At 36.2% G+C, this 15557-nt stretch overlaps 2 protein-coding genes across 3 annotated transcripts in view; both read right to left on the reverse strand.

Annotated features, from left to right (window-relative positions):
- LOC107551436 (mitochondrial glutamate carrier 1-like) overlaps positions 1 to 7060 on the reverse strand; it is a 28073-nt gene extending 21013 nt beyond the window's left edge. Inside the window, exons 1-5 of one of the 2 annotated variants that reach the window (XM_016233036.1) lie at positions 6895 to 7060; positions 758 to 900; positions 527 to 652; positions 383 to 438; positions 211 to 301 (exon numbers count right to left, since the gene is read on the reverse strand). In XM_016233036.1, coding sequence (XP_016088522.1) covers positions 211 to 301; positions 383 to 438; positions 527 to 652; positions 758 to 777 — 293 coding nt within the window. In that variant the 5' untranslated portion in view covers positions 778 to 900; positions 6895 to 7060. The remainder of the gene's footprint in view (positions 1 to 210; positions 302 to 382; positions 439 to 526; positions 653 to 757; positions 901 to 6894) is intronic. The other variant, XM_016233037.1, reaches the window with a different exon arrangement.
- A 2539-nt stretch (positions 7061 to 9599) lies between these two features.
- LOC107551402 (p53-induced death domain-containing protein 1-like) overlaps positions 9600 to 15557 on the reverse strand; it is a 14791-nt gene continuing 8833 nt past the window's right edge. Inside the window, exons 10-15 of the mRNA XM_016232985.1 lie at positions 14840 to 14958; positions 14121 to 14244; positions 13892 to 14007; positions 13685 to 13792; positions 12103 to 12281; positions 9600 to 10343 (exon numbers count right to left, since the gene is read on the reverse strand). Coding sequence (XP_016088471.1) covers positions 10112 to 10343; positions 12103 to 12281; positions 13685 to 13792; positions 13892 to 14007; positions 14121 to 14244; positions 14840 to 14958 — 878 coding nt within the window. The 3' untranslated portion in view covers positions 9600 to 10111. The remainder of the gene's footprint in view (positions 10344 to 12102; positions 12282 to 13684; positions 13793 to 13891; positions 14008 to 14120; positions 14245 to 14839; positions 14959 to 15557) is intronic.

The raw sequence follows: 15557 nt of genomic DNA on the forward strand, positions 1-15557 counted from the left end.
ATATACATGTATGTCAAATTTAAGTACTAGATGAAAACCTTAAAATTAAAAATGTTTGTTGACATGTTAAAGGCTGGGAATGAGCCCAAGCAGTGTGTCAGCCCAGATGATGTGTTTGTGTGTGTGAATGGGCACAGTCAGCTCAAAGAGCTAGTCATCATGTTTATATTGATTAGTGCGTTTGTGTGTGTGTGTGTGTTTATGTCTAACCCGTCCTTAGAGAGGTGAAATCTGAAGAAATCATTTGCCGCCAGCTTGATGGCTTTTTCAGGAGTGACGAGAGTTAAGTTCACCGCCGCACCTGAGAGAGAGACAAACGTACATTCTCAGTGACATCATTCACAAATAAGCTCTTTGTTGACAATTAACCACATAAACGTACCTCTGTACATGCCGAAGTATCCTTCTGAGCGGATGGTCTTAATAAGGCAGTCTGACCTGCAGAGCACAGTACAAACATCAATCACAAGTGAATCTAATGAACTGAATCTTCTATATGATTCGAACCATTTGTTTGAACACTCACATGCTGGTATAGAGGCGCGATCCATTCTGCTGGTTCTGAAGGCGGGTTTTGGCCAGATCGATGGGAAACACGCAGGTAACGCCGATCAGTCCCGCCACACCGCCGTTTATTAGTTTGGCAGGCAAACTGAAGCGAAGCAGGAGAGGAGACGGCACATAAGTTGAAGTATCATTGGGTTTTAGGTGGTTGCTAGTGGTCAAAAGAGGTCAACACCAAATCAAGTAGTGATACCTGATCTGTTTGTCAGCCATTTATCTGGCTCCCTGTACTTCTTCAGTGTGTGTGTTTAAGGCGTCAGAGTGCAGTCTTTGCAGATTTCTCCGAGTGTTTTTGGATTTGGGATTTCAGTCGATTCACCGTCCTCTGGCTGATCTCTGAAAGACACACACACAGAGATTGAGAGGATATTAGTGTGTTTCTGATACAGGTGTCATCTCTCGGTTCCTCAAATCTTGCCCTGGAGGTCCAATGCGCTGCAGAGTTTAGCTCCAACCATGATCAAACTCACCTACCGGTGATTTTCTAATGATCCTGAAGACATTGATTAGTATGCTCAGGTGTGTTTGATTAGGGTTAGAGCTAAACTCTGCAGGAAAGTAAATCTCGTGGGCCAGATTTGAGGATCCCTGGCCAGTAACTTGTAAGATCAGAAATAACTAACACAAAGCAGTCTGGAGCAGCCCGAAACCTCACCAGGACTATTGTTTTTCCATCCTATACTCTCAGGATTTTTCTCTTCATCCGAGAGAATATCAGGTCTGTTTTGACTGGCACAGTGTTCCTACTATCAGTGAGCGGTGCTATAACACAGATATGTAACTCATGAAGGTCAAGCAACAATGATAAAAGAAGAAATCTTACAAAAACTTTTCTTTTGAATTGGAAAAAACACTTCTGGAGACTTCTGCTGAGATCTCCTGCTTCTCAGATGTTTCTCCGGAGAAGAAGACTCTGTAGAGTGTCTCCTGTAGAGTTTCAGAAGAGATCCCAGTGTCTCGAATTGTGCTCAGATTTGCCAAAGTCTCAATCAAAAGTCAAAGATCTCAGTATGGCCTCAAGACATTTCTCATCAAATTCACTGAGAAAAAACTACAACTGAAGCTAAAACTTTTAAAAATCAGTAATTGGAATGAAGCAGAAATAAAATACAATTTTAATATAAGATTTTAAAAAACTTTTACAAAATGTGGCAACTAACTGAAGTAAATAATTATAAGCTAGATAGAAATAATAAAAACCTAATAAAAATGTCAATTACAAAATGACTCAAACTTAAGCTAAAATTAAAATATAAAATTAAGCTAATTCAATATATTAACAAAATTGAAATAAAATTGAAATAATTGGTAATTGAAATAAAAAATAACTTAAAAAAAACTTTTAAGAAACTAAAAATGTTAAGCTTTAAAAATGTGAAATGTTGCCTTGGCAACTAACTGAAATAAAGAAGTTTAAGCTTAAGTATCAAAATTACTAAAACAAAAAAATAATAAACTGGAATAAAATAAAGTTAAATGATAAATATTAAAAAAACAACATAAAAAAGTATGCAACAAAATTACTCAAATGTAAGGTAAAACTAAAATGAAAATTCATTTTAGGAGCTCATTCAAAATACTAATAAATAATAGAATACTAAATTTAAAAATCAGTAATTGAAATAACATACTATTTAAATATTAGATTAAAAAACTTTAAAGCTTTAAACTTTAAAACATTTGAAATGTTGACTTGGCAACTAACTGAAATAATTATGTTTAAGCTGAAGTACTAAAATGACTAAAACTAAAAATAATAACTTGAAATAAATTAAAGCTAAACAGAAATATAAAAAACCTAATTCAAAATATGAATAAATGCTATATTAGTATATAAATAACACTAACACTGCTATACTCTTTGTGCCTGCATGTCATCAACTTTCATTAAGTGTATGTTTTAAGACAACATGAGAAACATCTGAGAAAAAAAGATCATTCAAATAAAGTCTATCAAGTCTCCCGAGCAAAGAAAGAGCAACATCTGAGCGATGAAAGTTTCAGTTTCAGTCCAGAGAGGAACAGAGGAAGCTGAGAATGATGTTTTTGTGTTAGCAGTGGTTTGGTCTTGTGACAAACGGACAAGACTGTCTAAATCAAATCAATCAGTCTCAGCAGTCTACCATAGACTTCAGACTAAACAGCATAACTGACCCAAACTGACCAACCAAACAGCAGCTTTGACGCTTTAGAGACGTTTAATGCCACCGAGGAGAAAATAATGTCAATGAGCACCCAGCATGCACCGGAAAATACGCGTGTGCACTTTAAAACCAATGATGAACCACTCTGACCCCATTTAAACTCCAGAGATCATCTGAGAGAACAGCATGATATCAACTATCCACAACAACTCCAGCCTGCCAATGCCGCTCTGATCTTCAGGCTCCTCAGCAGTGTTTCTACACAACACGAGTCAGATAGTTTCCATGGAAACGGACTAAAAGTGGCTTTGAAAATCGTATGAATGAGTTGTTGGATGTTGGGGGGGGCGCGAGTGAAATTAGACAAACTTGGAAAAAATCCAGAAAAAACACATTATATAAAGGTTAGATATTGATTTGCATTTCAGTAAGTGAAATAAGTATTTGAATCCCAACCAAAACATGACTTAGTACTTGGTGCAGAAAGCCTTGTTGGCAAGCACAGAGGTAAGACGTTTTTTGTAGTTGGTCACCAGGTTTGCACACATCTCAGGAGGGATTTTGATCCACTCCTCTTTACAGATCCTCTCAAAATCCTTAAGGTTTCATGGCTGTTGTTTGGCAACTCGAAGTTTCAGCTCCCTCCACAGAATTTCTATAGGCTTGAGGTCTGGAGACTGGCTAGGCCACTCCATGACCTTAATGTGCTTCTTCTTGAGCCACTCCTTTGCTGCCTTGGCGGTATGTTTCGGGTCATTGTCATGCTGGAAGACCCATCAATGACCCATCTTCAGTGTTCTGGCTGAGGTTCTCATCCAAGATTTTACAGTACATGGCCCGTCCATTTGCCCCTCAATGCGGTGAAGTCGTCCTGTACCAGCAGAAAAACAGCCCCAAAGCATAATGTTTCCACCTCCGTGCTTGACTGTAGAGATGGTGTTCTTGGGGTCATAGTCAGCATTTCTCTCCCTCCAAACACAACGAGTCGAGTTAATGCCAAATAGCTTAATTTTGGTCTCATCTGACAACAGCACTTTCTTCCAAGCCTTCTCTGAATCATTTAGATGTTTTTGGGCAAACTTTAAATGGGCCTGTACATGTGCCTTCTTGAGCAGGGGGACCTTGCGGGCGCTGCAGGATTTCATTGTGTTACCAATGTTTTGCTTGGTGACTGTGGTCCCAACTGCCTTAAGATCATTAACAAGCTCCTCCCGTGTAGTTCTGGGCTGATCCCTCACCTTTTTCATGATCATCCTTACCCCACGAGGCGAGATCTTGCAAGGAGCTCTAGACCAAGGCCGATTGATAGTTGTCTCTGACATGCTTTGACAGCTCTTTGGTCTTGCCCAAATTTCAGAGCATCAAGAATTTTGAGATGGGATAAAAATCCTATTTAAACCTTTATATATATATATATCATTATTGTGATACTACTGTTCAAAAGTTTCGGGTTGGTAAGAATTTTTGATGTTTTTAAAAAAAGTCTGCTGCTCAAAGCTGCATTTATTTTATCAAAAATACAGTAAAAACTACGGAAATTCTAAGCGGTCATGCAATATTTTTTTTTCCTTGTTTTCTCGTTATAACGACTTAATTTTCTCGTTATCTCGACATAACGGGAGTTGTTTTCTCGTTATAATGACTTAATTTTCTCGTTATCTCGACATAACGAGAGTTGTTTTCTTGTTATAACGACTTAATTTTCTCGTTATCTCGACATAACGGGAGTTGTTTTCTCGTTATAACGACTTAATTTTCTCGTTATCTCGACATAACGAGAGTTTTTGTGTATTAAGTTCTTGCTAGATGCATGTGTTTGTGTTTTCTACATTTCTTTGTGGAAACCACACACACACACACACACACACACATATACACATAGCTACACATGAACGCTCTTTTCTAACAGAAGCTTGTAACGCACATGATATCAGTCACAGCATATAATGACTACTAAAAATTAAAAATTATATATAATTTTCTTTCAAATAAAAGGAAAATTAAAAGGGAGTTGAATCCAAGCAGCTTATTTGATAATACAATATAATATAATATGTATAATTTATTTATATTTCAATATTTATATATTTATTTCAATATATATATATATTTTTTTTTTCAAGAACTAAATTTTAAAAAGCAGAGAGAGGGAGAGACTAGCTCAGCGTCTAGTAGATTTGCAGTCTCAGAGATTGAGCGGTGAATCAATGTGTGCAGAAATGAGCAGACAGTGATGAGTGAGTGACTGACTGTAGACTAGCGCAAAGGCAGATTTACTGAGGAGCGATAAGATGAGAGAGATGAATATCAGCCACTCAGAGCATGAGCTCTCGCTGTCTGCTGGTTAATTGGTTAGCTGATGAACAGAACTCTCACCAGTGTGTGTGTGTGTGTGTGTGTGTGTGTGTGTGTTCAGACCGTATGCTGTTTCACTCTCTCTTTCTCTCACGGTGCTCACTACTAAGCCGGTAAGAGTTTAAGAAGGGTGTGAACAACACAGTGTAGTATTTAAATTAGGAACAATAGAAATTAAACAATATTTTAATTCTTTTAAAATGTATTCCAATATCTAAATGAGATGTACTGTATGTGAAAATATTCATTCGGCTCTGACTGAAGAACAACTTGCAAGAATCTGTTATCTGCAAGGTGTTCTGCTCCTCTTAACTAGTTATCTTCCACCTTTGCCCTGCCAGCAGACGTCTGACTTACACTAAAGTTCACCTGAGACCAGATTGTGTTTGAAAGACACACATTATAAAGCCAAAGATTAGTCAATATGAAACACAGACGATATTTCAACGATTTCAAGCCAGATGAAGCAACCTACAAAGAACGTACCATGGTATTACCATGTTTTTTAAACATGGTTCAGTGGCAGTACCACAGCATTCTTTGAAGCACAATATAGTACCATTTAAATCCCATGGTGTATTATTATTGTAATAATCCAATACCATGGTATTACATGGTACTCCAGAGTAAGGAACACAATAGCATCAGCATAAAAAACAAGGTATAGTACAATAATGTTAATACTATGGTACAATAATGCTAATACACCATGATAGGTGAGTGAGACCCTGGAGCACAAAAGCAGTCATAAGCAGCACGGGTATATTTGTAGCAATAGCCAACAATACACTGTATGGGTCAAAATGATCGATTTTACTTTTATGCCCAAAATCATGAGGTTATTAACTATAGATCATGTTTCATGAAGATATTTTGTAAATTTCCTACTGTAAATGCATCAAAACTTAATTTTTGATTAGTAATATGCATTGCTAAGAATGCATTTGGACAACTTTAAAAAGCAATTTTTGCAATATTTTGATTTTTTTTTTGCGCCTTCAGATTCCAGATTTTCTAATAGTTTATCAGTGGAAAGCTTATTTATTCAGCTTTCAGATGCTGCATAAATCTCAATTTCAGAAAATTGATCCTTACGACTGATTTTGTGGTCCAGGGTCACATATTATGGCATTTATATGGTATTTCAGTGTCCAAAATACCACGATTCTGTAGCACACGTTTGTAAAGGTCGTTTGCTTTTAGTCCAAGGACGAAATTACTTCATCACCGGAAAATAAATGCCAGAATATACAGAAGACGAAATAGTTGCAGCATCAGAACGAGGTCGCCGATAGTGTCTGCTGCAGAGGACCCTGTTCAGATCCACGAGACGCTGAAGATCCTCCGCAGACCCGTTCAGACCTAACGCCGTCTTTAACGCCTCTGCGGCTGGATTCCACTGGTTAATAAACCCGACTAACGGACAAACGGTGCGAAAACCGAGCGCGCACCGCTGTGTGATGAAAAACAGATGTTCGCGCGCGGAACGCGGCCGTTAGAATGAGCGAAGCTGTCAAAGAAGCGCCTTCGTTTTAATCCTACCGTTACCGTTTGCCGGTTTGATGGATTATAAACGCCTTCTAGCGTCACGCAGCGATGGGGAACCGTGTTGTGCCACATAAGGGGAAAACGCTCCGCCGCATCACGTTATATGAACCGCTGTACCGTTATTTCTGTTTCTGACCGCTGACACCGTAATGCGGTGACCGATCAAATCATAAGTAATTATATTCTAACAGTTTCCTTATGCAAAACGAATGTGAATATTAATATGATACAAATGTTCGTCAAAGAAATATAAGCGCTTATAGAAAAGCGTAACGTTACATACCGGATCCTGCTGTTTTGTCCCGTTATTCCGGATTATTATGGCTTCACGTGACGTTCCTCCTCCGGTGACAGTGTGAGAATAGTTCAAGCTGCCGGTGTTACTCGCGTTCGTGTGTTTGTAGGAAAAGGAGGGAGTAAAAGCACGACACGACGGGAGGAGCAGGAGGAGGAGGAGGAGAGGACGGTAAGCAGTGTTTGGGTCTCCGCCTGCTGGCGCGTGTCGGTAACGGCGGCCTCAGGTTTCCTTTCTGAGGTAAAAAAAAATAAAAAAAGAAGCGTGCTTACGTCATCGGCGTGACGCAACGCTGCGTGCTTACGTCATCGGCGTGACGCAACGCTGACCTTGAGCGAAACACACGGAAGGATGCGACATCAAGCAGGGATGATGTTGGAGTGCCCTTTGGATTTAGGAAAACAACACACGTACTGTTTTTGTGGTTAAAAAAATAAAAAGAGGAGTTGAATGAATATCACTGATTTAATCATTTAATCATGTAGTTTAGAGTGTGCAGATGTTCATAATGTCGAGAACATGTCCTGGTCATATTGCACTACTAATTTACATTTCGATTTTGCATAAAGAAAATATTAAGCCTATTATTTGTGTCCCTTGGGATTTTTGCATTGTCTTTTTTGCATTAATTTCATGATAATAAGCACTTTTTACCCCCAAATTCTCATTTACATATAGCGAAACTGACTCTCGTAACCACAAAAATGTATGATAAAATACATATACACACTTCCTATGATTTATTATTTTAATTTTAGAACAAATTTTTATATTTTAATGTGAACTGGTTTTATTTTTATTACTAAAATTTCACGTGAACAATACTGCCTTTAATTTATCATTTTAATTAAAAAGTACAACAGTATTGTTGCTATATAAGCCCAATACAATAATAATTTTATATGTAAAATATTTACATTTAATAATTAAATATATGTGTATATGTACCTATGTATTTATATATTATATACTGTATATATAATTATAGGAAATACATACATACACACACACACACACACATACACTCACACACACACACACACACACACACACAGCCTTTAATTTAAAATAAAAAAATTAAAAAAAGAGGAACATCTGGAAACATTTCAGTAATGAGGAAGGGGGGATAAAATGTGCTTGTCCCAAAATAGCTTCATTTTTTTAATGCAAAATGTATAACTATTTATTGAATATAAGTTAACGTTAAATTAATCACATTTTTTATTTGATTTTAGGGTGAAATATGACCTTTTTTGAGAGGATGCGTGGGATTCACCCTCATACATAAAAAATATTTTTGATTGTTTCTTAGTTAAAACACTAAGAACATGTAACAAGTCCGGATGGCTCATTTGGCTCAGTGTAAATGTGCAGCATTGTGTCTCACTACAAATAAAATACATCTGCTGGACACTGTGAGCTGGAGAGGCACAGGAGAGAGAGACAGACTTCTAATGAAGACATCATTCAGACAGCCAGCTGCTCTGAGACCCCGTGACTGTCCTGTGAGACGAGACGTTGTACTGCATGTCTGCGTGTGTCACTGTTGGTCTGCAGTGCTGCGGGTGGGAGTTTATATGTCATGATGTTGGCAGCACAATATGAGTGTGTGTCAGCTGGACTGAGGGTCTGTAGAGCTGGCTGCCGTCTCCAGTCCGACTCTCTTTAGTGATTCCTCATACTTCCTCTTCCCCAGAGTCACTACGTCCTCTACTTCCTCCGCCAAGTCCCGCCTACCACTGTCCACCAGCGCTTTCATCAGCCGCTGCACTGCCCCAGGCCCCGCCCCCTGCTGCGCTCTCGCCCAATGAAAGAGCATCGCCAAAACCTGGGCCCCAAAGTCCCTGAGAAAACAAACACAAGGGGATTTAATTTTTATTACTCTAACTACTACTGCTACTATTACTGTTACTAAAATTATCTGATCTGTCTGAATTTTGAAGTATATAGAGATATAATGAACAAAATTAAATATATAACACAATTAAAGATAATATGATTATAATGATATGATCGATAATGATTATATAACAAAAGCAATGAATAAATAATATAATATTATAACAATTTATATATTTATTTATAATAAATAATTAAATATATGAAATGTTGCAATAAATAAATAAAACTCAAATTAAACACGAGTCTAACTAACAAATGTTTGTATTGATTTATTAACACCTTTAACTCCTGATTATTGATGTAATCCGGAAAAAAAAACCTGCATCGAGGTCATTATCATTAAAAAAAGATTTTTGTTACTTAAAATAAAAAATTGATAACAGAAATGAAATAAAGTTTTAAAAATCTTATCTTAGATAGTTTCTCATTTTCAGTGTTTCAAGAAAACATTTCTCATTTTGATGTATTAAAGTAACTAAAACTAAGATGAAATAAAAATACTATAAATTATATATATATATATACATATTTTTTAAAATACTTAACGACAAAAACACACAACACAATTATTAAAACTTTTAATTAAAATGAAAAAGAAAATGGAAAATATGAAAATATAACTTAAAACAAAATATTAATAAAAACTAATGGTATCTCAAAAATACTCTAACACAGTATATACACACAAAATGATATATATATATTAAAACACACACACACACACACACACACACACACACACACAGCCTTTAATTTAAAATAAAAAAATTTAAAAAAGAGGAACATCTGGAAACATTTCAGTAATGAGGAAGGGGGGATAAAATGTGCTTGTCCCAAAATAGCTTCATTTTTTTAATGCAAAATGTATAACTATTTATTGAATATAAGTTAACGTTAAATTAATCACATTTTTTATTTGATTTTAGGGTGAAATATGACCTTTTTTGAGAGGATGCGTGGGATTCACCCTCATACATAAAAAATATTTTTGATTGTTTCTTAGTTAAAACACTAAGAACATGTAACAAGTCCGGATGGCTCATTTGGCTCAGTGTAAATGTGCAGCATTGTGTCTCACTACAAATAAAATACATCTGCTGGACACTGTGAGCTGGAGAGGCACAGGAGAGAGAGACAGACTTCTAATGAAGACATCATTCAGACAGCCAGCTGCTCTGAGACCCCGTGACTGTCCTGTGAGACGAGACGTTGTACTGCATGTCTGCGTGTGTCACTGTTGGTCTGCAGTGCTGCGGGTGGGAGTTTATATGTCATGATGTTGGCAGCACAATGTGAGTGTGTGTCAGCTGGACTGAGGGTCTGTAGAGCTGGCTGCCGTCTCCAGTCCGACTCTCTTTAGTGATTCCTCATACTTCCTCTTCCCCAGAGTCACTACGTCCTCTACTTCCTCCGCCAAGTCCCGCCTACCACTGTCCACCAGCGCTTTCATCAGCCGCTGCACTGCCCCAGGCCCCGCCCCCTGCTGCGCTCTCGCCCAATGAAAGAGCATCGCCAAAACCTGGGCCCCAAAGTCCCTGAGAAAACAAACACAAGGGGATTTAATTTTTATTACTCTAACTACTACTGCTACTATTACTGTTACTAAAATTATCTGATCTGTCTGAATTTTGAAGTATATAGAGATATAATGAACAAAATTAAATATATAACACAATTAAAGATAATATGATTATAATGATATGATCAATAATGATTATATAACAAAAGCAATGAATAAATAATATAATATTATAACAATTTATATATTTATTTATAATAAATAATTAAATATATGAAATGTTGCAATAAATAAATAAAACTCAAATTAAACACGAGTCTAACTAACAAATGTTTGTATTGATTTATTAACACCTTTAACTCCTGATTATTGATGTAATCCGGAAAAAAAAACCTGCATCGAGGTCATTATCATTAAAAAAAGATTTTTGTTACTTAAAATAAAAAATTGATAACAGAAATGAAATAAAGTTTTAAAAATCTTATCTTAGATAGTTTCTCATTTTCAGTGTTTCAAGAAAACATTTCTCATTTTGATGTATTAAAGTAACTAAAACTAAGATGAAATAAAAATACTATAAATTATATATATATATATACATATTTTTTAAAATACTTAACGACAAAAACACACAACACAATTATTAAAACTTTTAATTAAAATGAAAAAGAAAATGGAAAATATGAAAATATAACTTAAAACAAAATATTAATAAAAACTAATGGTATCTCAAAAATACTCTAACACAGTATATACACACAAAATGATATATATATATTAAAATAACACACATAATTATTATCATTATTGTTGTTTGTATTATTATTACTATTATTCCCATTAAACAATAATGGGAGTAAGTAAAAGAGAATCTTCTGGCAGTATTAAAATAATGAGATTATAAGTTAATAAGGCATGCAAATAAATAAGGCATAAAAGTTTTCATTTATAATGAAAACGGACATAAAATATGGCATTAAATATGCCTTGAAATGAAAAATGATAAGAAATGTCATGACATACGCCTTGAAATAAATGCATTTTGTGCTTTATTTTGTGACTGGCATTTTTTTTTAATGATTGCAACATTTCAGAACTTATTTTCTCATCATTTATTTCCATTTGACTGCTATATTGTTCCATAATAAAATAGGTCATTTGAAATTTAACTTGAATTGAGAGACATTAAAGACAAAAAGACAAACAGACTACAGAACAGACAGAGCGTGCATGCATGCGTGTGAGTGTGTGCCGTCTCCTGCAGTGTCCCAGATGGCTGAGCCAGCAACACAAAACACTCACATTCCCCTCATAAAACCCCTGCTGTCTTCATTCCTTTCCTCCATCACTCCTTTTCACACCGCTTCTCTCCATCTCTAATGATTATGAGTGATTTTACACCAGTACAAACACATCTGTGATGGAAAAACTGAACTTAAGATTTTAAAAGCTCATGAATATTAATGAGGTCATACTGCTCTGGCTTGATAATAAATCCTGGACTCTCCAGTCACAGAATCTAATTAATATTCAAATATTACAAGCTGCAATAAATGTAAACAACAACCTATTTTGGTAGTACAATTTATGTCTAACCTGTTATTACTGCCCTTTTGAAATCTGAAATGATTGCATCATTGAATGCCACAGAAATTGTTAAGGGGATCTGGAGATCACGTGCGCTGTAAAATCTGGAGTAAATCAGTCCTGTAATAAAGACTGAACGTTTGGGCCTGATTAACAGTGCCCTCTGCTGGCTCTGATCTGATGCCCACCTGTGTTGGTTCTGGATGCGTTCCAGCTGGTCGTAGCTGATGCCCAGGTTGATGCCGATATTCTGCCACTCTTGGTTGATGCGTAAGGAGATGGACAGCAGGTTGGTCTGTGTCAGGTAGCCGCTCTCTGGGTCGCCCAGGTTCAGCTCGCCGGAGATGCTCCCATCACAGTCTGCGTTCTGTGTGTACATGATGAAACAATACTCATTCATCTGTCAGAGGTTACATTATAGCCCGAAATTCTGCACAAAATGAATGAAATACGTGATTCAAACTTGAAATATTTTTTTATGAGCTATGTTCAAAACACTAGTGGGAGTGGCCTGTCTAGATAGGCAGCATACTAACTAGAGGGGAACCTTCTGTAATAAGTGTCTGATTTTAAACATTAGTTAATAGTCACTTATAGCAGATGTCCCACACAAGAATCTTGACAATCGCTCAAGGATGATTCTAATAAATTAGCAGGTTGCTAATAAGCACTTTAATTTGTGCATTTTAATTGGAACAATTTTCTTTAATTGCATACAGTGCTTAATAAAGTATATTTAAGTACATAATACAAATATACTTTTTTATGCTTACATAATATTTCAAAATATACATTTATATTATAATAATATAATATGAATTATACTGTTATATATAAAAATTTTATAATATAATATAATATAAAAAATAGAGACATATAGACACATGTGTATGTGTTTCCGTATTTATATTTTTATATATAAACAATTATATATATATATATATATATATATATATATATATTTATATATATACAATTATATATATATATATATATATATATATACTGAAACACAGAATATATATTAATATACATACAGCATTCCTTTTTTTATATAGCAATATAAAAATAATAACATATAATGCAAATATTACCCCAGAACGTAATCAACGTAATGAGCGTTGTTTAAGTTCAGCATACGTGCGTTATCTACTGAACGTAAATAATGCTGATTATGTTGATTAAGTTCTGGGGTACTCTCCAAAATGGTGGAAGACGGAAAACTCAGGGAGAAGAATTGTTGAATAAATTATGTTATTATTGTTTTCTTTGCGCACAAAAATTGACTATTGTATTGGCAAAATGGACTAGTCACATGGACTATTTTACTGATGTCCTTGCTACGTTTCTGTGCGTTGATCGTGGTAATATCCTTGCTGTCTATGCAGGGTCAGAGAGCTCTCAGATTTCATCAAAAATATCTTAAGTTGTGTTCTGAAGATAAACGAAGGTCTTACATGTTTGGATCGACACGAGGGTGAGTAATTAATGACAGAATTTAAATTTTTGGGTGAACTAACACTTTAAAATAACCGTGTCATCCGCAGCTCTTAAACGCAGTTGTCGATGCACCAACCACAAGGCTATCGGTGCCGAATATTTAATTATTAAATATAAATATTTAGTAAATATATTTTAAAGTATTTCTTTTCACTGGGTATTACATTTTGGAGCAAAACTTAAGAGAGATGTCTTATAAAACACAATATAGCATTGTGTGCTTTGGGACAGAATCATAATGTTGTACAGTAGATCTTCTAGATCGCTCACAGGAATCCGGAGAGGAAGTGTCGCCATCCACTGGTTGTCATGACCTTTTCTTTTACTCGCCATTTCCTCTGGAAGATCATTGGGCACTTCACCGCGGTAAAATGACACCTAGAAGGACACACATCTTATTACATTACTTTTGACTTGAAATACTGGGCTGAACATCCAACAACGATGACCCCTGAATGACCCCAAGTCCTGTCTCACCTGTCCTCTCACTGTGCCCTGCTGTGGGTGGGTCGGGCACACGTGCACCTCTTTAATGTTCTTCAGGTGAGAGTAAAAGGTGAATGAGAGTCTGCCATCTTTACAGTCCGGACGGTCTGAGGAAACACATTCCTATTACAATCCGCTAAATAAACTTGAGCTATTATTGTGATTTTAATATGTTTGATAGTAGGCTGCAGTGTTTTCTGTTTTATGTGTGTGTTTCCACCTGCATTGATGTCAATGCCTCTCTCAAAACCGGCAAAAAACTGCTCTCCCTCCAGCAGGACGCACAACTCAGACGGCTGAGGACCTTCATACTGCTCCAACAGAGACACCAACCTGCTTTCAGCCTAAAGAGAGACAAGAACCATGACTGATAAAGGTATAGTATGTCATTTTAAAGAAAAAAAAATATGTATCTACTTCAATGTACATAGCCTATAACTATGAACAAGTTCATAGGTTGACTTCCTGTAAGAGTTTAAACTAGTGCTGGGCAACAATTAATCGCGATTAATCGCATCCAAAATAAAAGTTTTTGTGTACATAATATGTGACCCTGGAGCACAAAAGCAGTCTTAAGTCGCTGGGGTATATTTGTAGCAGTAGCCAAAAATACATTGTATGGGTCAAAATTATTGATTTCAAAAATCATTAGGATATTAAGTAAAGATCATGTTCCAAGTTCCATGAAGATATTTTCTACATTTCCTACTGTAAATATATCAAAACTTAATTTTTGATTAGTAATATGCATTGCTAAGAACTTCATTTGACAACTTTAAAGGCGATTAAAAACTTTTATTTTGGATGCGATTAATCATTGCCCAGCACTAGTTTAAACACCTTGTAAGCACAGAGACTCTTTTGACTTAGTATGCTTCCCCCAGAGTACCTTAAATACAACATAGCAACAAAAGCCCTCACATGAGCTCATACTCTCACCTTGTCCGATGGCAGGCACTGCAGCAGAACCTGCTCTGGGTCGTTTTTTCTCTGTAGCGCCAGAAAACTAACCCAGAACTGTTTCAAGCAGTTGTCAGCTGTTTTGCTTGTAACCATTGCTCTTCAACTGCACACACAAATGCGTAGCATTATTTGTTAGAACACTGGCATGCTGTATATCATTTCATATTAAAGCGCAATAATATATAAAAAAGCTGTGTCTCATTTTGGAGTCTGCGTCCTCCGTACGTCGCATCTGAAGACTGCATGCGTCATCAGGGCAATATTTTACACCTCACAAGGAATAACAGTCAATTTTATTACGGTTACTTTTCTTAACTAAAACATCCTTGATGACGTACGCAGCCTAAAAACGTGATCTTCGGAGGACGCACCGAAGAGTTGTGAGAAAATACGATGCGTGTCAGATCCGAGCAGAGCATGTGAGCGGAATCAGTCAGTGCCGCTCGCTCAACCCAGAATGCCGTTTGGTGATTTGCTTGTTTGAGATCGAGAATCTGTAGAGATCGAGAATAGTAGAGCAGTTATGGAGTTCAGATATTGTTTCAACAAAGTTGCAAGCCTTATACATAAATGTAAAGTAAAAAATCTAAGTTAAGAATGAGCAGGAAGAAGAAACTGAGAGGGAGTGCGGGGAGACTGTTAAAGTTAGTACAGATTCATATTGGAATCTGAAGCGGCACATTGCCAGAAAGCA

This window comes from Sinocyclocheilus grahami, unplaced genomic scaffold (assembly GCF_001515645.1).
Source record: "Sinocyclocheilus grahami isolate Dianchi unplaced genomic scaffold, SAMN03320097.WGS_v1.1 scaffold423.1, whole genome shotgun sequence".
Classification (NCBI taxonomy): domain Eukaryota; kingdom Metazoa; phylum Chordata; class Actinopteri; order Cypriniformes; family Cyprinidae; genus Sinocyclocheilus; species Sinocyclocheilus grahami.